Here is a 23,345-nt window from a genome sequence, read left to right as displayed (position 1 = left end):
ACTGCTGCCTGTGTTTCTCCCTGCATGTGTTACACTGTGAGGCGGGGGATTGGCTGGACTTCGGCAAGCCTGGCTGATCCCGCCTCCCACCTCCGACGATTCTGATTGGAGCGGCACACCACCCCTTCTCCAATCGCCAAGCTGCCTGCAGGACCGCCTTCGTGCCTTCCCCCTCAAATAGGCTGGTCTGCTGCTGGTTCGAGGCAGCTACTTTTTGCCATGTGGTTTGCCCTGACGCTGGTCCTAACCTTGAACTCTGTGTGTGCGCGTATCCTCAGTGGAAACAGCTTCTGTGTTTGTTAGATCTGTGTGTTACTGAGAGTTGGTAACTCACCTGGGCTGATCCCAGTAGGTGGTCTACAGTCTTGGGCTAGGGGAAGCTCGTTCACTGATTACCCACACCTGTTAGTTAAATACTTGTTTAGTGACACTAGGTTTAGGGGTGCTGCGCTCCCTGTGTTTTTTTTCCGCTTCTGAACAACGGCTAGAGAGGTTTTTGTTTATCCTTTTTCAAGTAGTTTAGTAATCCCCCACGTAGGAGGGATCTCTTTTTGTTATATTTGGTTCTTTGTTTTACGCAGCACCCACTTGCCCATTTTCTGTTTGACCATTTTTTGTGTATCAGACTGCTTAATAAATAATCTTTCCACCCATACCAAATCCATCTGGTTTATGTTTACGTCTCTCCTACCCCTAGACAGCGGGGACGTAACATAATTGGGGGCTCGTCCGGGATTCACTCAACTGAATCTGGTGGAAAAATTATTTGTTACTCAGTTTAGGAGAGTACAGTTGGCTGACTGAGCTATGACGGAGCGCTTTGATTTGGACTTGTTTATAGTCAACCCGACCCTTGAGAAAATTAGCAGTTGTCGTAAAGATGACTTAATTCGTATAGCCACCCATTTTGGAATCACGGTTGCCAAATCTTTATTGAAAAAGGATCTCCGGATCCGGGTTATTGATGGCTTGATAGATCAGGGGGAGATTGTGATACCTGAGCAGGCTCAGCAACCTGGGGGAGTGACACTTCCCGCAGACATCCCTACAGAGGTAGAGGATGTGCCTGGCCGCCAAGCCCAGCCTGATTTGGGGAAGGACGGCGAGGCAGGTGAGCGGATGAAGACGCCGTTCACACTGCCACGCTACGATCCATCTCCACCCAGCAGCAGTGCTCGTTCCAGGGATGAGGCCCGGATGAAAGTCGTGCTAATTTGAATTACATATACTGCTGGTAAGACTGTGAATTCCCCCCTGAGGATCAGTAAAATCTTGTCTTATCTTATCTTAACCTATAATAACATCATATTAACTGTGTGGACTATAGTACACAAAGGTACGTGGACCAGGGGTGTCCATATACTTTTGGCTGTACTGTAAAGTGTATCATTCTGTTGTTTTTATCTTAGCTGTGAGACTTCCTTTTGTCTCTCTTTCCCTAATCTTTACTTCTTGCTTCCCTATACGCTTCTCCCTCCTCAAGTTTCCTTTTTTTTTGTGGGACATGATAACTAAATCTTCCCTCTGCTTTTGGAGAGATACACTTTCGTATTCTATCTTTCCAAAAGCATCCTTTTCTCCCTCCTGTCATGGTACATCTTTTATTTTCACTTTTTATCCTCCACCCTTTGAGTGAGACCCTTAAGATCGTGATTAGCATCTTGCAATTATTTTCTTTCTCTCATCCATACTTCAGTCTGTCTCCTCCTATTTTCTTCTCCAATCATTAAGCTAGTGTTGAGTGTTTTTTTCAGTTCCTCCACCTGTTCATCTCTCTGCCAATCTCACACATACATGAAACAGTACAATATGAAAGAAGCTGCTCTCTTTCTTCAAGAATATTTTTTCTCCCTCCCATCCTCACTCCTGCTCTTTCTCTCTCCTGTAACCTTACCATGAGGGAAAGAAATACAGTTTTTGTTAAATTTGTCATCAGCCAGTCTGTATCGTGTTGGTCACACCTCAAGCACCTCTCCTATTGCTATGCCTCCATCCTCTGTCCTCTATTCCTACTATCATTCGTTCCATCACACATCACCCCTCCCTCCTTCACTGACCATCGCACCCTTTTTCCATTATTTATTACTTCTGCTCTTCACCAGCCTAGACCCTGTCATGATGAGTTACAGAGGGAATATGTGGTCTTATAGTTGTAAATGCTTCAAACTAGATTCAGCTGTGTTTACATATTGAATATCTAAAATTTCAACATTTTGGGTGCTATTGCTGTTAGCAATAAGTTTCTTGTTATTCGTTTTTTTAATTAAATTTTGCATTGATTTATGTTTTTTATTATATTGTGTTCTTTGAACCTGTTGGGGAGGCAAGTTGCAAGTTGTATTTTGATTTTGTGATAAAGAATTTGTTGAGCATCCTAAATACAACAGATTCTTAGATTCGATTACTTTGAAATGATCATCTGCTTTTCTCTCTGATTCTATCTTCTTTAAGTGAGCTTGTGCGCCTTCAGTGTTCATAGAGTTTCCTAAATAATAATTAGTCACACATTTCCGAGAATGACTGTATGTATTTGTTGGTGTGAAATTCCCAAGGTGGCTAGCTGGTCGGTAATTTTATTCTTTTCTCCTTGCTATGCCACATTCTCAGAGTTCAAACATGGGAAGCCACATGGATTTAGTTTAAAACCAGTTTAAACAACATAGAGTGATGATGATTTGGTTCTTGTAAAAAACAGGGGTTTTAGTTTTTACATTAAAACTTGTCCCTAAAAATTAGAACATGATCGCACTGAGTGATCCTGAGAGTTCCACCAACCACGTGGTATTTTTTTACCTAATTTATGTCAGACTTAACCGAGTGACTTCAACAAAGAAAGTCTAGGACAATAAAATGCAAACCCTCAAAATGGTTGCGCTGATGAGTGAACATATGCAGGCTATAAATGTGTAGTTTTCAGAAAGCCAATCATACACTGTGACTGATTTCACGGTGACATCTGCAGACAGTGAAATAAACTCATGCAGTACACGTGTGTCTATGTAGGCTGAGATGTGGGAGTGGGTCCCTCATTGAAAACCTGTAATTGTCCTAAATTACAACACTGTGACGTGTCCTACTAACCAGGAGAGATTTAGCATTTTGCTGCAGTTGTTCTTTTCCCCCGGGAATCAAAGCATGGCTCTGCAACAAAAAGCCTGAGAGCTGTTGTTCTCGAGCTAAACTGAAAAACAGATGAGAGTGGTTGAGCCAAATTCTGTCAGTTTAAGAGGCATATGGACAGGAGTAGAGGTTAAGCACAGTCCCTGCATCTGTGTGTGTGTGTGGGTGTGCATGTGTGTAGCTAGAATTGTCCCATTAACCTAGTTATCTGTTTTTCATCAAACTCCACCTCACTAAACACTTCCTGTCACCAAAGAGGGAATGAATGTTAAAGTTTGCAGGGGGTAGTGTGTCAGTTTTTGTGATTGTGAATGTGTGTTTGTGTGTGTGCATGAGTGTTGTAATGATTGAAAGTGTTTTGTTTGTTGTTGTTCACTATTAGGTACATTAGTGAGAAAATGTGTGAGGAGTCTGTGTGTGTGCTTGTGCACATTAGGTTTTGTGTTGTCATTATGTGTACACAGGGGTGTACATATGAATGTGTGTGTGCTTGTGTGTGAGTGTGTGCCGACATGTCAGTTCAAATGACCTGTTCCCTGCCTGAAGCTCTGTCCCCTGTGAGGGGTAAGTTGTACCATATGGTACACAACATGGTACATACTTAAACCACAGACACTGTACCGCACTAAATACGTAAATACACAAAAACGCAACATGGTCTGGTGCAGTACAACTCCCCCGCAAGTCTCAGGGAGCAGAATAGGATCTACATTTAGATACAAGGGCAGAGTACAGGCATGCATTGATTGAGAAGGGCTTTGAGCCAGTTAGAGTTAGTGTGTATGTGTGTGCGTGAGCACAGACAACATTTCATCCCCTGGAGCCTATCTCACACGGTAATAATTTAGCCCAGTGCTGCTGGAAACACGCACACATTTATTCGCACAAACTAATACAAACAAAAACAAAAATCTGCTTCTGCTGCACTGACTTTTGTTATTTAAATAAGCATACAGCTGCACATGCAAATATATTCTCTTCTCTGCACTGCATCCTTACACATTAAGACATATACTGCACACATGCACAAATTCAATCGGAACTCACAGCAGCGTAAAAGCCTCCGTACTGTTCTCTAAAGGCCTCATTCAATAGACAAACCTGACACAGACTCTTTTCCTCTCTCCCTCCCTCCCTCACTCTCTCTCTCCACTCCGTGCTTCTTAATGTAATAGTGTTGTAATGGGGTGTAATTGCTGCTCTGCCACAAAAATCTATTGTAATAAGTGAAACCACCTTAGCTAAGAAGATAAATTAACCAGAAAGAGAAACACATAGATGGGAAAATAGATAGTCAACATTGATTGATGGACCAATATTGGTCTTCTTGTACTGGTTGGTCAGGAAAGTTAAAGAATTAAGTAGTGGATGGAAGTAAGTTGAATTTATTGTATTCTGCAGAAACCCTGCATCCGTGAAATTTTTTCCCCGTTTTCCCCTTAATGCATCAACATTTTAACATTGTGTTGTGTATTTTTTATTTAGTTATCTGGTCATGTATCCCCAGGCCTTTCAACCAACCACAAACAATGTTAGCTTTAATTTTAAGGAAATAATAAAAGGCGTAAGAGGGCAAAGAGTGCATGCTGCGTTGGGCATGGACTGTAGATTGTAATGGTATGTGATGGCTTTACCACAGAGGTCAGCTGTGGTTTTAACAAAACCTTAGGTGAACAGAACAGTAATATGGCTACCGAAAGGCCACAGAGACCCTGCCCTCATTTTCATGTATTTATAGATTTTCTTTTTCTTCACTTTCCACACTTCCACAACCAACAAACAGCTTCTCTCCAATAATCTTGTAAATCTTTTCATACTGTGACATAAAATTGTTACAGGATATGATCTTTATGTAGAGAGGCTGTTAGATGAGCTTAAAGGGGTCGGTTTCGGTTATTATCAGCACAAAATTCTTGGTGTTGAAACTGAAATTATGCAAATGTACATTTAATTTTCCCCAATGAAGGTTAAAATCAAGGGCAACTGGACTTGGTTGAAGATGCTTGAAGTCTTTACTTCTTTAATTCTGACTGGTAGAAAAACTCAGCTATTTAACCTCTGTGGGTCATTGTTAAGATGATCGATACCGCTGGTTCGTTAGTGCTTCTGGATGTTGTAACAACAGTCGTTATGGCCGAGGCCAAGTCCCTCTGAACGACCCTTGTTGGCATTCTCACCTAAAGCTTGATTTATACTCCTGCGTAGGGTCAGGCATTTATACTTGTGCGTCGGTGTATCCGTCATTCTGCAATTACACCCTCAAACGCTAGTTGGCAGTAGCGCTACAGCGTCCACTGTGTTGACTTTTGCTGGCCTAGCGGGCTAACTTCCGGTTTAGCCCTCCGCTAACGTTAATGGGGGTAAAATTGTCTACATGCGGCTAGTATTGTCTTTTCAAATATTATAGACCAAATGGATCACATTCTGATAGTAAAACAATTTTGCGCGGCTTGTGACGGTCAAATATATTTACAATAGGTCATAATATATTTATCCACCGTGTTACAGCCGCCGTTTTGGCCGCAAGTAAAAGTTAGTACAAAGCATGGGGCACTTCCAGTCGACTCGGAGGCATTGCGAGGCTACCCAGCTGACCAATCACAGTGCTTACAGTCCACGTCGACTCGACATGTAGTTACATTTTTGAGGAGGTGCACGTCAGGCGACGTTGTAGCCTCTGCGTAACCCCGTAGCCTACGCCGTCAGTTTTGACGCGGAAGTAAAAATTACACTTATGGCCAAACGGGTCGTTCATACCGTTGATACCAACGACAGGTCATTCCCATCTCAGTTACAGCCCTACCCTGGTCTTTTCACCTAGTGATCTCATTACCACCTATAAAAGGAGACATCTTTATGTCAACAATGTTTTGTTACACCTCCACTCCACTGGAGCCTGCAAAAGATATAGATAAAGAGTTGTACAGAGAGGAAGAGGATTCTGCATGCGTGGTGGTGTAAGACAACAGCAGAGATGACCAAGAGCTGTAGTCTCTGATGACATTGGGGCTACTGTGGTAACCAGATAATCAACCATGGACTATCATTGAAAGACTCTGGTCTCAGAGAGCAGCCAAACGTGGCATCAATTGACAGAATCTTCAAGTGACCCAACAGGTAAAATATGTATTCTGAAAAGGCATAACTGCATATTACCAAAATTAAAATCTATTGCTTGTGTGTAATTCTTGTATTTCTTCTTTAGGACCCAACGACTAATCCCCACAGGGGGGATTTCTTTTAGAGAGTCATGGAGCTGGAAGCCCATCACACACACCATGTTTTTATCTACGTGGACTTGGCCAAAACACACCGGTAAGGACAGAATTTGATTGGTAAAAGAGTGGGTGTCCCAGGCCAAAGGGGTACCAATGTTACCACGTAGTGATATCCTCCGATGGTGTGCTGCTGCACATATGCAAGAGACTGATGAACTAACTTTGTATTGTTTTTTTGAGCAAACATTTTGAGCAAACAAGACTTTTGTGACTTGTTTTACTTGCAATTTTCATTTACTGTAGTTTATTTTTGAGTTACTTGATGGTAAAGATGAAGTACACTGAAGCTTTTCCCATTTTCCTCTTGCATTTTGATATCTTCCTTTTGATACTGTTGTACATTCTATAAAGACTTACCATTCTTACTGTATTTCATAATGGTAACTTTATTTACTGTAAAATAAGACAATGTACACATTTCTTATACTATCAACAATAAAGATAGTAATGTAATGCTATCTGTTGTTAGTGTTTTTTAGGTATTTGTGTTATGAGTGACAATGAATGTTGCTGTTGGAGAGAACTACTGCTGGTGTATTTGTAAAATTATTTGAAATTTAAACAAGTATGCAGTGTTTTGGTAATTTTGGTGCATTTTGGGTGTGCAATTAACTAGTGTGCAAGCTGCTTGTTAGCAATTGTAAAAAAACCAAAAAAAAAACTGTAATATACATTATAACTAGGTTACGTCTGAACTTACACACAGTTGGTGCAACAGGTTGCTGGTCCATGAACATTAATTCTGATTTAACTAATCCCAATAGCTACATGTGTGTTATGTTTGGAGCTAAACCGGGGAGATGGTTGGCCTGAAGCTTAAACTGCGATAACGCTAGCTCGGCTTTCTAAAGCTTACTATGCTGAATCGATTTGTAAAATCCATACACAAACAGAAACAATATGCATTTTTAGGGAGAGTTACCCACTTTTTTTTTTTTTTTTTTTTAAATAAAAGTTTATCCATCTCCCTGTCACTGTGCCCCTCTTCGGTCATAATGGAGGTTGTCAGCTATGCAGCATATGGTAACTTATAGGTCTCTGTACAGGTCAATGGTACCACATCTGGCAACCTCACTGTATTGACACAATTCCAGGAAGTCACTGCACCCGACTGTTGATCGCCAAGAAATTGCTACAGCCCGTACATTAACAAGTAAAACCACAAATTGTGTTACTTTTGTGTATGAATTAAGCAAAAAAACACACCCTGTGTTAGTAATAATTACCGAGCTTTAGAGGTGTTGGTATAACGTTAGTTATTTTTTTAACTGGACAGAGCCAGGCTAGCTGTTTCCCTGTCTTAATGCTAAGCAAGGCTAATTGCCTCCTAGCTCCAGCTTTACATTTGAAGCACAGACATCAGTGGTATCGATGTTCTTATTAACTCTTGAAAAGATTTTTTTACAACTCAAACCTCAAGTGTTGAACACAAACATTTTCCAGGCTTGAAATATTCAGTGAATTTAAATGAAAAGTAATTGCTAACAGATATTCCACAACAAAGATATTCTGCCACAGTTGAGTGACGATGTTAATTTTAAAAACGTTCTCTGGTCTATAATGATCTCTATTCTTAGCATCAACCAATCTATAGGCACAAACCCACAACTAAATCTAAAAACAATGCAACAAGCTATTAGTGTGCAACTAGCTTGAAACAGGAGAGCTATTTCCAGTGTGTTTGAGCTGCCATGCAGTATTCCTACTATTCCAAGCAGTATGTGTGTTTATGTGTGTCAGAGGGTTATAAAAATGCTTTATGGCATCTCCTGGAACAGTGACCTTTACAGAAAACCACTGATCTGTTCAAAACAACATGATACACTGTGTGCATGGGTATGTGTGTGCACAAAATGTTATGTGTGCTCATCTATTACGTGTGTGTGTGTGACATGAAGTACAGCCAGTAACATTCTATCCCACCAGCCATCATTAACTGTGATGCACAGCCAAATGTCGTTATGTATGGTCGACTGGTTGATTTACTGTTGGAGATATAATGGAGTGGCTACTGTAATGAACTTGCTGAGTGTTTGATGTACGGATCTCTGCTGGAGGGAGAGAAGTAAATACTACGACCCTGATGACAACGATTGCAGTGACGATTGTTGATGATGATGATGATGAAATACCCCTCCTCACTTGCAGATGCCAGTGACATTTCTGGAGGGAGAGGATAAAGGGGAGGACAACAAGTAGAGGATGGAGAAAGCAGTTTGAGGAGATGGAAGAAGAGGAAACAGAGAGGAGGGAAGGAAGGGGAACAATTATATTCTTCTGCTGCAGCAAATGTTGATGTTTTGACATCCAGCCACTGCTGGAGGGAGACAGTGAGTGCTGATGATGATGATAATCAATGATGATGACAGTGATGATGGAGAAGTTCACACAGACTTTAAAGTATTTTTTTGCAGAGATCTGTGAAGCCACATGGTGTCCTTGTGGTCAAACTGGAACACCTGCAGGACAACATACACCCTGCCTTAGTGTCCTTGAGCAGTGCTGTTCTGAATGGGAGTGTGTGAAAAGAAAATTCCCCTTTCTGAGATCAAAAAGTATTGCACTGCCACTAAAACAATTTGGATGGTTAGGAAGACGTTACGGGTGACAATTTAAAGGTGAATCAAGAAAAGGAGGGGAAGAAAGAAGACGAGGAAAATGGAGCAGGATCATAAAGGGCAAAAGGGGGGAAAAGTCAAAAAGATGATTACTGGGAGGTATTTTTCTGATCAATAGAGCTAAAAACAAAAACACACAGGGTGGGATTCAATTTCTTACCTCTAGCTAATCACTACTGATGCAATGTTATTTTACACCAGTATAAAAATGTTATTTGCTTTACTTATTGCTGATGTATTTGTGTACCTGAACTGAAAATATGTATAATTCTTATGTTTAATCGTGGTATACACAGCCCCAGAGTCCACAGTGACTCTCACTCTCTTCTTTTGCACAGTCTGACTCTGCCCTCTAATGGCACACAGTCTAAACTACTTTCTTGAGGAATTCTACCCATTTTTTCGGGCTAACTTAACCGAAATGTTAGGCTGACTTGGCTAGATGTCATCTAAGCATTATGATTTTAGTTAAATCTGACTACCTCACTATCAGTCTAGATGTAAGCAGAGCTACTGGAACATGAACAAAGTGCCTCATAGAATTCAGGCAGAAATCAGACAGATGAAATCATGTATTCAATGAGACAGAAATGCAATTATGGAATGGAAACCCATGTAATATGGAGTTTATTGCATGATGTACTTCAAGCACAGTTTTTACTTACTTACTTACTGTAAAAAATAAGAGCACGGACTGAACAGATCTTTCATTTAATGAATGATACACGTGTAGACAAAATACATCCCCTTGTGTGTGTAAAAAAAACAAAACATAGGAAGAGTGGATGTTCCTTCATTTTCAATTTAACAAACAATATGGACTTTTTGTCTGGTGGACTTTTCCCTTAAATGTGTCTTGTGTCCTCTTTGCAGCCGCAGAATGGAAAGGTTCCACAGCAAGGCTGAAGCCAGGGTCTCCACAGAATCTTGTCCCACATCATTTGGCTTTCAACAGCGTGCGCATCTGTGTTGGAGTGTGAATGAGCATCATCCGGCTTGTTTGCGAGGGTATTCCGGTGTCTCTCCGCAGCTTTGGCAGTCTGCTCGAGGATTTCAGCGTATCGCGGCTCAATATCAGGGGTAAGCGGGCGAGACTCTGACGGATCGTGGAAAAGGTCATACAGGAGAGGTGGGTTGTGGTGCGTCACATGCTCTCCGTGACACATACAGACCTTAGAGTCATAGCATCCACCAGCTCCCGGGGGAGAAAAGTTTGGAGTGAAAAAGTGCACCTTGAAGACAGAGTCACCTGGATGGAAACACACACCAGGGAACATGTGAACATGCGCATATCAAGTATATTCTGAGGCAGGTTAAAGCTCAGTAAAATCTCTTCAAAACTGTTGCAGATTTTACTTCTAATTTTTGATTTTCAGTATGACTGGTCCAACAGAAATGGTTCTGATTTATAACTGGTCTAATTTTAAAAGAACTGATTTGTTAAGAAATAGTAAGGTCATCTATCATGACAAAGTTTTTAACCACACCAAGCTATAAGAAGGCAATGTTGACATCCACAATCGTAGTGGTACGTCTGTCAGACTAAATCTGCTGGAAATAAAGGCATTTTTTGCATTCAACATCTTTAGGTATCTCTTCTTGTCAAATAATATGTCAAGAATAAGATCAGGATTCAACAATACATGGAGTTGAAAAGCAGAGCTGGACTTTGAATAGGTAATATCTAAACAATAGCAAATCCCTCATCAGATTTATTAGTTAAATTCACATGTTTAGCTCACGTTCAAAGTTTTGTCATTCAAGTTCACCGTCAAGGTTTTACAAATACAAGAAAACAAATAAACCTACAGAACAAGAGTTACACTAGGGGGCAGCACTCATTCACACATATCTTAATATATGCAGTTTCCAAGCTAGTCTTTGTTGTTTTTACTTAAGTATTAAGATTTTACTTTAGCTCTATTCTATGGTATTCTATTAGATAGTTTGATTTCATTTTCACATCAGCACAGGTGCCTTTTTATGCAGAAAAAACTACAGACTTCATAACGGTCAAAAAATATTTGTCTGCTAGATAACTATATGCATCTCTGTGTGAACTTACTTCCGGTTGGGTGCCAGCGTACTGCATTCAGGTAGATTCCACAGTAGTGGAACATGAATTCATGCTCTGATCGCTCTACCTTCCCCTCCAACAATGGCATGAGGTTATAGCCGTCTAACTGTCTGGAAGAAAAAGGTGCAATTGAGAGAAAGAGAGAGTGGGAGAGGGAAAAGGTGGAATATAAAGAGAGCATTACCACAACTCTACATGCAGAAAGAGACACTAGACTTCTGATTTCACCTACAATGCTTGCTAAATTTCCTGAATCTGTGTCCACACAGAAGCCTTTGCCAAAACAAAAGTCATGGCTGTTTACAGATAATGACGTGCTTCTGGATCCACATTGTGATCATCTGGCTAGAAAACAAATGAATTATTATGTTCATGTTCATAGTCTTTGTCTCACCTCTTTTTGTAACTCTAAACAATAGCTTGGCGTACTACTGAATTCAACAAATACAGAAGCTTGTAAGCATTCCCAAGAGTAAAACAAATGAGACTCAGTGAATGATAGCACACACAATACAAAGAAGGCACCCATTTCAGCCAGTCTTTACCTGTCAGGTTGAGTGTCCTTGGCCAAATATTTCAGCGTTGGATACAGGTCCATGAGGCTAGTGGGTTCATCTACTACTCTTCCAGCTGCCAGTCTGCCAGGCCAGCGGAAAATACCAGGCACCCTGATCCCCCCCTCCCAGCCCCCCATAGCTTTCCCACCTATAGGTGAGAAATATCACAAGACCAGTATCTGTATTTTTTGCAGTAAATGCAGTAAAAAAAGATACAATCTTTGTATAATTGTCATTTAACCAAGTTAGACTTATGTTAATGTTTTATCAAGAGTTCATATATGTTTTGAGACTTCGAATACCAATGAAACTGCTATAATTACATCAAAGATTGCAGTGAATGTAAATATCATTAAAAACAGTGTAACATGATATCTACCTTTATAGATGCCATTCCAGCCTCCTTTCTGGCCGATTAGCGAATCAGCATCCTCCAGGTATCCACCATGGTCTGATGTAAAGTACATCAGAGTGTTGTTTGCCAGGCCGAGGGAGTCCACCGTCTCTGTCATCTTACCTAGGAAACATATTAAATAAAGCATTAGAGGTGGTTAGGCAGTAAAGAGATCAATTGAGAGTTGAACCTCTAAAAGTAGAGCTGGTAGGACTGCTCTGACTTTACTCTGTCTTATTTTTCGTAGTATGTCTTTTAGTGGTCACCATAATTTTGAAATGCCACACACACAGAACAGTGTTATACGTAGGTGACCCAGTGATGATGGGATGTTTGCTCCTTCGTGAAATGTTGCACTGTGTTGGCGGCCAATCAGACCAGTTTAGACCCTCAAAACAGAGTAAATAATGTTTGTAAACGATGCATGCCAATATTAGCACATTAACTGTATAGCCAATCTCTCACCGATGAGCCAGTCCACTTCTTCTAGGTTGTCACCATAGCGACCATGGCGACTTTTGCCAGCAAATGCGGGGGTTTTGAAGAGTGGCGTGTGGATATGTGCCAGTGAGAAAAAGAGGAGGAATGGACGATCAACATTCCTGAAGAGGAGAGATGATAAAGGATAAGGCAATAACACTCTAAGCTACAAATTTTAAAAAACTGTTCACTGACCAGCTGTTTTTACCAGCTGAAATTACTTGAAAATTAAACAAGTATTTTTGTTTTTTAGAAGAAACAAATTGTGGGATGAGTGCTACAAAATGGGTAGGCAAGTCTGAAAATACTGAGAGAGATAAAAATGTTGATTTTGGGTCTTTTTATGGAATTTGTTGATTGATAGTATGAAAAAGCTATTTTTTCACCATAAAACACTAGAAAGAAACACTAATGAGGCTCAATCAGCTGCATGCATGTGATGAAACAGGACTACCCAATACAAGTCCAGTTTCACAATTTAACATGTTTCTGTAGACACGTAAAATATGAAACTGCTTTGATCAGACATATTTATACCTCTTTATAAAATTTTGTGCTTCTCCCAGCAACCTCTGGGGCAGTGTCTCCACCGTCATTGGCTGCTCGATCACTTCTTGGTTCCTCATGATGATGCAATTCCAGGTGGGCAGGAGTTCAAAGGGTATATACCACACAGCGGTCGCTAGGATAGTGAGAAAACAAAGTGCTACCAGGAGCCAGAGGCTGACGTCCAGGAGGTCACACAAATGGGCACACACCTGCAAACACACACACACACACAGTGGGTTTAGAAAGAAAGCGCGCACACACACTAAATGAAACTACCGCCGTACAGTACACAGCTAGATGCCTGGGTTTAGAGGTTTTGGTTTCAAAAATTCAGATATATAGATCTCTCGATAGATAGACACTGAACAAAATTATAAACACTTTTGCCCCCCATCATGAGCTGAACTCAAAGATCTAAGACTTTCTCTATGTACACAAAAGGCCTATTTCCCTCAAAACTTGCGACATCTGTGGCATTGTGCTGTGTGATGGAACTGCACATTTTCAAGTGGCCTTTTATTGTGGCCAGCCTAATGCCGTGTTCCAGACCGCTCGGAACTGGGAAATTTCCAACCTCTAACTAGAAAAAGTACGAAGAACACCACTTGAAGTCGGATTTCCTACTTGTGAAAATATGTACCCCGACTTCACGAGTAGCAGCTGCATTACGTCACAGAACAATGCCATGGAGACACACACTGTAAATGGTAAACCAAAGGCAACAAAAAGTACATTTGCATGTATGTAATTTAAATTAAAATAATACATTTACAGAATCAGAAAAACTTTATTGATCCCAGAGGAGAAATTCTTTTGTCACAATTGCACACTTGTCAAAGGTAGATAGATAAAGAGTATATAAATATAATAGTATAAATAAAAATGTAAAGACATAAGATAAGATATAAAGGTGTGTGGGTATGTACAATATTTACGTTATTAAGAAAATTATGGTGAACCAAAAAGTACTAATGAATAAATAGCTGCAGAGAATATTGCACATTAATTATTAAACAGGTAATATTGGACAGAAAATAGATAATGAAACACGATCATATAGTAAAACCTGTTCCGCATGTACACTGATGTAGAAATATGTTAGGCCTACTAGGTAGCTGGCTACAGTAAAGAATCTCATGTGTCATCTTCTCTGCATAAAAGTTATTGTTAAAAATGCCAAAACATTAGGAAGTGTAATCTACAACACTGACTGACTTGAGGGTTACCAACTGATGTAGCTAGAGATGTACACATTTAACTAGTAACGTAAAGGCTATTTAGATCAGAAGAAGGAGCGTTATTGCCAAGTAGTGTTTTACACATACGAGGAATTTGCTGTGGTGATAAGGTGCTACACGTAGACAAACATACAGTCAACATAAATAAATGTGGAAATATATAAATATGGAATTGAAGAAAAACATTGCAGATATATACACATGTGCATTATTCTGGTTCTGGGTCTGTGCCCTTCAGAAGTAACGTAACGGAAGAGAATATTGTGTACATATAAATATATAAACTGACAACATAAAAATATACAACAAAGATCAACAATCAGCAACAAATATGTGCGACGTGCCAGTTCTGTGCCCGACACGAGATGAAACAGTATTTACATGTCCAGAGACATTTGTATCGTTTGCAAGAGGGGAGTGTCAGTGGGGGACCCGGGACTTGTTAATGAGGCTAGCTGCAGACGGGAAGAAGCTGTTTTTGTGGCGAGAGGTTTTGGTCCTGATGGACTGCAGCCTCCTGCCAGAGGGGAGAGTCTGAAACAGTTTGTGTCCGGGGTGGGAGGAGTCAACTGCAATCTTTCCTGCTCGCCTCAGAGTCCTGGAAGCATACAAGTCCAGAAGAGAAGGAAGATTGCAGCCAATCACCTTCTCTGCAGAGCGAATGATGCGCTGCAGCCTGCCCTTGTCCCTGGCTGCAGCGTATCAGATGGTGATGGAGGAGGTGAGGATGGACTCAATGATGGCGGTGTAGAAGTGCACCATCATTGTTTTTGGCAGGCTGAACTTCTTCATCCTCTGCTGGGCCTTCTTGGTGAGAGAGATGATTTGACTTGAGGTCCTGGGAGATGATGGTGCCCAGGAAGCGGAAGGAGTCCACAGTGGCGACGGGGGAGTCACAAAGGATGATGGGGGAGAGTTTAAGTCAGTTGTTGCAGTTAAACTGCCATCCTTTGAAGTAACACCTAAAACACTGCTGAAAGTGCAACTGTGTGTACACTTTATCACGGTCAGTCATGGTTTTCGTTCACTTTCGGCGTCATGCACCACCATGCTGGAACGCTTTGAGGTTGGAAGTCAGAAGTTTCAACTGGGAAAAATCCCAGTTCCGACTGGTCTTGAACGCAACTCGAAGGCACACCTGAGCAATATCTTTGATAACATCGTTGAGTTAATTTTGTTCAGTGTATATATATATATATATATATATATCAAATAAACAAAATGACATTTTTAAAAATAAAAGAGAAAGAAAGAAAATTTACCTTCCTCTCTGATAACATCTCAACCAATATTTGACATCCTCGTCTATACAAGTGCAGCATTTATTCCAGGGCTGTTGCACTGTATTGCATTGTACATGTAATATTGTGGTACCATGGCATTTCATTTTACTGTCTGGGACTTGGATTCTGATGCAATTCCACGATTTTGCCACCAGATGATATCACTCACCATTAATAAAGTCGTCACCAGGTGAAACAAGTAGTACATTGTGTCCTTTGTTCATACATACTGTACAGTATAAATTAAGATTTGAAGATAGTTTTATAGGTTTCTGTCTTCCTGCTGAGCACTCTAAATTACAGTAGTTATCCATTTTCCTCTTTAGAACAAACATTTGTTTTAAGCCTTTTTGTTTCCTCTACTTGTGGCACAGCTGGTTCCCATTTATCCTACATGTACTGGCCATCGCCAAGTCCTCACAAATTTTAGTTTCATTATTACTTTGCTTTCTCCTAAAAACAGGTTTCAGGCTGAGGTAACTGTGGATTTCACAATCACAATCTCTGTTCCCAATGTTTTTTTCAACCCAGTGCCTCATGTCTAAGTGATTACACATTAGTTATTTTGCTTTGGGGTGAACGGCACAGCAACTCTTTGTTTTCCAGTTTCTTCCTCGTCGTCTGGCAACCAAAATGCAACTCTCAGTTTTCTTTGTTTTTCATTCAGATTTCCAGCTCAGCTATCTTTGTCTCATATTGTGCTTCTTCAGATGTGCCTTTGTGTGATCATTTCTAAAAGGTAATTTATTCTCATAAACACATACATGTAGCAAAATTCATTCTCTGCTTTTAACCCATCCCTCAAGGGAGCAGTGGGCAGCCACTGTACAGCGCCCGGGGACAACTCCAGATCTGGAGTTGCAGAGGAAAATAAAAGCCCCAACTGACACAACATCACCCTTACCAGTGTGAAAAGTCCCAGACCAAGCAACATGGTAAGATTTTGGAGTGTGTGCTGTAGGTCTTCCAGCACGTCACTGCCCTGCCCGGGCACACAGGCATTGAAGAGGGTGAACGGCAGGCCGTAGAAGTAGCTGAAACCATGCTGGTTCGGATGGTGGCAGTGGTCCCCTCTGTGTTCACAGTTCACACCCAAGTGCCACTTTCCTGCAGAGACAAAGAGGAGAGGACAGGAATGTGAATACTAGTAAGCCTTTCACATTGCAAAATGATTTAATCTCAACATCCTACATACACTTGTTGTTTTAATGGTTAATTTAACACCGGGCCATGGAGTACCTTAAAAATTTGCCTTTTGGCCAGCACTAGCACATTTACAGTGATACCGATGTGCATTGTCCCTGAAAATAAATAAATAATATAAAAATACTTGGATGCCAAGTGTAAACCATGTGGTTTTTGTGTGCTTCCAACACACAGATCCCCATTTTATATTCTTTACAGAAACACTGCACACAGGTGTGTGTAAACATGTGCCATCCTGTACAACTGATTCAGCTCGAACATCTGGCAGCAACTGACTTAAGTGTCCATAAGTGTCTATCTCTGTTGCCTGGTCAGGAGAAATTTCACTATGGAGGTCCAATAAATAAATTATCACATTATGTTAACTCACCCACTAAGCTGGTGGTGTATCCTTGTTGCTGCAGCCTCTTAGCGAAGGTGGTCTCACTGGGTGGCAACCCCCCTGAACCTCCAAGGAAGAGCAGCACCTGTACACGGCCTGTGCTGCCCATTCCTAGTCACACAAGTACAAAAATAAAATGAATAAACACATATGGTGCATGCTGTCAAACACTGCTGTACACATACGACCAGGATGCTCCTACATGTACTGGCTAAGTGAGGTTGAGATTGTCTGTTACCCGAGCGGAGAGCATAGCGCCCAGTCATAAAAGCGGCCCGGCTCGGGGTGCAGAGAGGAGCAGCTGCAATGTGCTGTGTCAACTTTACCCCTTCAGAAGCAAGTCGGTCTATGTTAGGAGTCCTACAGGTGTAAATAGGTAGAACAGAGACATATAGATACTGAAATACATTTACATAACATTTATGTGCAGCCCATCAGAGGGAGACAAGAAACAGAGATATTGACATACCATAGGCTACACATGATGTAATAAAAAGGCTGGAATGGTGATGAAAGACATTGTTAAAAATGAAAATTTTCAGTGAGACAGTAGAGGGAACAGAGGGGGAAGAGAGAAACACAGAAACAGAAGCGTAACACATTTGTTAGGACTGACCTGATGGTATCATTACCGTAGCATCCTATATCACCAATGCCCAGGTCGTCCACCATCATCAGAACAAAGTTGGGCTTCCTCTCCACCTCTGCCCCTGTGACATCACTCCTTGCTTCCAGGAGCAGGGAGAGAAGTACCAACAGGGGGGACCTTAGGGTAAAATAGAAATAATTTGGGCTATTTAATTTGACTTTAAAGAAAAATAAATAAATAAATAGATGGCCTACTGCTGAAACTTTGGACTCTGTTTTCAACTGTATTCTGACATTTGACCAAAGATTAATTGAAAGAAAACATTAATAATGAAAACTAATTTGCAGCCCTAAAACTATACTACTACTACCACTACTATACTACTAAAAATAAAGCTCTTGCATTTTAAAATCTGTTTTTTCACTCCAGTATAAGCCTTGCCCACAGAAGTGTCCTACCTTTTTAAACCGATTTTTCAAGAAATCCCATTAATCTTCAGCAAGGATTCTTAATTTCTTCTTTCTTTCTAGTTTTACAGTTACCCCTCACAAGCAAGGCAACAAGTTGAACTTCCCTTTCACTAGACCCGGCAGTTAAATAACGTTACTACGGCACAACGCCAAAGACTTGGCACAAACGGTATTGAGGAACATTGACCTTTGTCTGGAGCAGCAATGATTGACCTCTCAGAAACTCTGTTAGTCTATGTTGTTTTGACTGATGTGACCGCAGTGTAGGCCTATACAAAACAAACGTTTGTATGTTGATAACTATATTGGGATAACTGTAAGGTCCAAAGTGTGAACACAGATTGCAATAGCTTGAAAGGAAAACCGTCGACATCAAATGGACGCGTCAGTTAGTTTTCCTTCTTCATTTGTTGTTCATTCACCTGGTTTTACGGTAGTTCCGTCAAAAGACATTGCACGTAGTGTTGTTTGAAAAAGGCAAAGGCAAACCTACAATGTAGACTGACTCACCTCATGTCTGCACAATACACTGATTCATCCACATGAATGTTACACGTTTCCTAGTTTGCTGCTTCAGCCACTGGACCCGCCTCCTTGACTCTACTGTACTGACACTCTTGTGAGCGCACAACCACATTCACCTTAATGTGTGGAGTAAATGCGCACGAAACGTTATGCCTTTCAACAGTGGTTCCCAACTTGGGAGATCAGCACCTCTCAAATGATTAAATAGGTAGATAAGAGAGATGACTTGACTTAAACCTCTTTGGTACATTAAAAACTTTGAACAAAAGAATCTGAGAAGGAAAAACTGCTCTTTAGGGGAACTCATGATGATGCTGATGGATAGAAGCATGTATTTAAACCTGATGAAAACAGACCCCTTTTTCCAGAAAAAACGCCTAAAATTACATACCCAAAATTTATCAGGAATAACTCCTCAACCATTTGGCCTAGAATCATAATTCTGGTCTCCTTTGAAAAGTCAGAAGCTAAGGAATATGAATCCATTGTGTATTAATATATTTATTTTACTTTTACAGACTACATGGAGATGCAATAAAGAAAAAATCTGAAATTTTTAGCCTCGTCTGGTAAAAAAAAAAAGCTATATTTTTATGCAATAAACCATGAAAACCATCCTGAGTTAGCTTTTAATGCAACTGAATATCTTCTAATACACCTAGAATGCAATTGTAACTGTAAATCTGATGAAAATAAACTAAAATACAACAGTTATCATACAACATTTTCAAATATACCAGGTGAATTTCCATATTTTGGCAATATTTATTGTTAAAATGCTGACTTTTATTGATAGATATCTTTAAAACACTTTTTCAGTCCATACAACCTATTTCCAAATGACAAAACATTGAAATATTGATAGAAACAGGAGTATTCATCAACATTCCTGTCACCAAAAGCACTCCCATGCTTTACAGGCCTGTAGATTTAGAAAGGAGCATCCCACAGTGATGGGGGGTATCAATCGATCCGGCTTGAGAAGACCTTTCATTTGATATGCATGTCTATATATCTCCAACGGATCGGCCACAAAATGTCAAAAAACACCGTATGCTGCAAGCAGGCAGCTTGCAGGTATTGCGCAATAATCAAGATGGCGCCCGCTTAGACTCGGAGCAACAAAATCGGCGGGTTTCGGAGTTAAAACCGCGAAGAAAAAATGTTTCAATCATTATCATCGCCCAGAGCACCGTCTGCTTTCAAAAGGTTAAACATGCCCTCTTCAGCTATCCTGCTGTATTATATCACATCCATATTTACTGGCTGCATTTGAAGTTGTGTGTTTTATTAAATGTTCAAGGATTCAGTCAAAGGATTTTTACATGTCTAAAAAGTAACAGCTCATTTACTCAAGTAGGGGAGACCGGGTATGGTTGTAACATGGGGAGAGTTGTAACAACACCAGTTCCACCAATTAGAGATAAGATAGGAGTTAGGTGATTATTTGAGTATTTTCCTACCTCCTCCCCAATCAGGCATGGTGGTTATCAAGTTTGGAAACAGGTACATTCAGAATGTATAGAGAAAAAACTTATTTTGATGTCAGAAAGTGGATTCTTTGACCATGACGATATTTTGTTTGGTATCTATACTATTGCAGATAAAATTGTTTGACTTAGATTGAAAACTAGTTTCTTAGGCAACATGTGATGCATTTTTTTCCTTTTTAATTTCAACCCACTATGGTAATACAGCTAGCTAACATTGTCTGACAGGAGTGGGGTGAGTTGTAATGCGGCATGCATACCAAACGTGAATTTTCTCCTCGCGACGCTTTCCTCGCGTGAGTACATTCGCTGCAAGTGTTCACACACAACGCGAGAAGGCAATTTTAACTACTGAGTGTTCACACGCGATAATGCAAATAAACACAACTTGGCATTACTACAGCTGTATTAACCCAAAGTAAACATTTTGCTGTGTTTAAATAGCAATAAACGGATCAAACTGATGCCGAAATAACTACAACATGATGCAGATTTGTTAAACATATGAATTCATGCTTTGTCAGGTCTGTCAGCAAGACAGCAGGACAACAACTAAAATGTTTGTTTTCTGAATGGATCGATCAGGGCTATTCTATGCTAACTTAAAGTAAAGTACAGTAAAGTACAGTACAGTAAAGTACAACAATAGCTGGAATAAAGTTACAGACATGTTTTCTGAACTCACCAGGAAGTTCAAACTCCTCATTTCCTTTTCTCCAAGTAATGTCCAGCTTTTTCCGGTTTTTATATAAATATGAAGTAGTAGTCCAACAGAGTTAACGACACTAACAACAACACTGGAACCGGATGTGCACGGAAGCTAGCTGCTGAGAAGCTCGAGTGAAGATAAATCAACGTTGTAATCCCAAAAACTGAAGTAAAAAGCTAATTTATTAAAAGCAGTGTACTCCGAGCTCCTCCCGTGAGAAAACAGCATAGTTGTCGGAGCAGAATCCAGTCCGACTACGGGTGTTTATTTGTCCAAAACCTGGAACGCTGCTCCCTGCTCCTCTCCCCCAAGTTTATCAGCTCTCAGTCGGCCATCAGATTTTCATTAGCCCGCTCTTCCAGGCCCTCTCCACACAACGCTCTGAAGCCGTCGGGGACGTAGGGACAATTTCAACGCTGATAGGCTATCGCGGCTCTACACGTCTTTGCATTGACTTTGTATGTAAACTCACCGCCCTGAACGCTCGCTTCGCTTTTGGTCTGAAAGCACCGTAACACTTCTTTAAACAGTGCTATACATACAACTAGGGATTTACTTGATTTTAATATTTTACAGAGTGATCTTTGCAGTCTGGGCCCACCAAGGCTGACTCCAGGGTTACCAACATTCATTTGTCAGCACTGTGACCTGTACTTCCCATTCACGTTGTTCACATGTTGGCGTGTGTATCGGCACTCAATCTTTTCCATACTCCATCTCCGCCGGTGGAGATGGCAGAGAAGCATATGGGCATGTCAGAAATTCCAGTGCGCATGAAAAGGTCTCGGTACGCCAAAGAGTAAAATATAGAAGTGCTTGGACTACATACCGGTGAGTACCAGCCCACTTTAAGCACTGACTGTGACATTGATTAAGAATATACACACATTGACACACACACCAGATTTTTGTTAGACCTAAGGATGTACAAAGATGTTATTTAATTAAGTACATTGTAGTAGTATTTAAGTACACTGTTCAGTAAGTTTATTCTATAGATACATTTATATACACATACTGTACATGCACGTGAGTCATCAGACACATGGACAGAAACATTGTTCTCTTGTATCACGACCTGTTTTTGAATATCATATAGTGTGGCATCTATTTTTGCTTCTTTTGTCTGATTGTTATAACTTACCCCAGCATGTGTTACAACCTACCCTGGTATTGGGGTAGGTTGTAACAAGGGAACACGTTGCATTTGACATCAACTCACAAGGTCTGTGATATTCTTGTAGAGGATTGTAGTGATCAAATGTGGGTACTTTGTATAAAAGTGTGAGAACTCTAGTGTTATAGTTGTTGAAGCAAAAAGTGTTACAACCATACACAGTGTCCCCTACTTTACCGAAGCACAATTTGCATGAATTTGTAGTGCACTTCCCTCCACCACATTTTAAAGGGAGATTACTCCACTAAATGTTATTTTGCGATCAAGACTTATGATAAATTGCTCATTACTGTAGTTTACACCACTGATTCCCAACCCTTTTGCCAATTTTGGTACTGATGGCCTCCCATCACATGTTGTCTGTGAGTTGTGGGCAGTTTAACCAAAGAATCATGTTTCCTTCTCATAGTGGGTCTTTTTAATATTTTTTAGAGTTCTGACAATTTAAAACTCTCCAAGAAAAAAGAGCCAGAAAAATGAACACAACTTTATATTACTTTAACATTTTGGTCTTCTTCTTTCTTGTCCATCACCCTTCAGATTTATCTTGTGACCCAGACAGGTTTCCTGACCCCCAGGTAGGGGACCACTGGCTTAATTAAACAACCAATAGTACAAGAATAGTAGGTTGACATAGATGCCACTTAGACCTGCTACGACATTAAACTGCGGCTGTCACAGTAAGTCCACAACGTGACACGATTCTATATCCCTTTTACTTGTAATGTAGTATTACAATACACTTGGGAAAATTATCTAAATGCATCTTACACCTCTGGTATTTTTATGAATATGAGTTTATCTCACAGACACCAACAAAGCTGAGTTTAATTATTTCAACCATGAAAGACAAGTTAGCCCGATTGGCTTGGATTCAAATTAACTCTGTTGAGTCAATATCAAGTTGTCATAGCTGATTGCAGTGCTGAATTTTATTAGATGATTCACAGTTTATGTGGGCGTGATGACTGGTGGGTATGAAATGAATACAGGAACATGTACAGGAATTTTTTTGTGTATTCGTAAGGCAGGAAAAATCAAAGGTTCCCACATTTTACTTTTGACGGCCTTAGGTGTGTCTTTATGGGCCTGTCACCATTAATCATTCACACAACTTTGAATTTCCTTGTTATAAATTCCTGACATATCGAGCATTTCAGGTCATGTCTTAGGATGCCTGTTTGTTTTTTTTTTCTTTCCAGC

The 23,345-nt window shown here is 40.4% G+C and overlaps 1 protein-coding gene and 1 long non-coding RNA gene across 4 annotated transcripts; one reads left to right on the top strand and one right to left on the bottom strand.

Annotated features, from left to right (window-relative positions):
* Window positions 1–7,444: 7,444 nt before the first annotated feature.
* Window positions 7,445–10,596, top strand: LOC123973717. Its single transcript, XR_006825675.1, has 3 exons — window positions 7,445–7,551; window positions 8,547–8,728; window positions 9,890–10,596. It is a non-coding gene; the product is annotated as an uncharacterized LOC123973717 (long non-coding RNA).
* Window positions 9,616–18,872, bottom strand: arsh (arylsulfatase H). Of its 3 annotated transcripts, none has more exons than XM_046053947.1 (11): window positions 18,752–18,872; window positions 17,799–17,948; window positions 17,421–17,542; window positions 17,171–17,293; window positions 16,499–16,701; window positions 13,062–13,282; window positions 12,510–12,646; window positions 12,030–12,167; window positions 11,639–11,798; window positions 11,082–11,203; window positions 9,616–10,265 (listed from the first exon to the last, which is right to left on the bottom strand). In XM_046053947.1, exons 1-11 carry the CDS (start codon window positions 18,754–18,756, stop codon window positions 9,862–9,864), a joined length of 1,785 nt encoding a protein of 594 aa, XP_045909903.1. In that variant the 5' UTR covers window positions 18,757–18,872; the 3' UTR covers window positions 9,616–9,861. The 3 variants fall into 3 exon arrangements, with proteins under 3 accessions (XP_045909903.1, XP_045909905.1, XP_045909904.1); XM_046053949.1 differs by lacking the exon at window positions 18,752–18,872 and adding an exon at window positions 18,429–18,607; XM_046053948.1 differs by lacking the exon at window positions 18,752–18,872 and adding an exon at window positions 18,230–18,385.
* Window positions 18,873–23,345: the final 4,473 nt, after the last annotated feature.

This window comes from Micropterus dolomieu, linkage group LG07 (assembly GCF_021292245.1).
Source record: "Micropterus dolomieu isolate WLL.071019.BEF.003 ecotype Adirondacks linkage group LG07, ASM2129224v1, whole genome shotgun sequence".
NCBI classification, from domain to species: domain Eukaryota; kingdom Metazoa; phylum Chordata; class Actinopteri; order Centrarchiformes; family Centrarchidae; genus Micropterus; species Micropterus dolomieu.
Note: the sequence above shows the minus strand (reverse complement) of the source record. Positions and strands in the feature narration are given on the sequence as shown.

What these genes read in the sequence shown, in the direction of transcription:
- arsh (XM_046053947.1), bottom strand. An exon ending in TACGGTAATGATACCATCAG is followed by an intron (nt 17,543 to 17,798) that starts GTCAGTCCTAAC and finishes TTACACCTGTAG; the next exon opens with GACTCCTAACATAGACCGAC. An exon ending in ACGCTGGCACCCAACCGGAA is followed by an intron (nt 10,266 to 11,081) that starts GTAAGTTCACAC and finishes GTTTCCATCCAG; the next exon opens with GTGACTCTGTCTTCAAGGTG.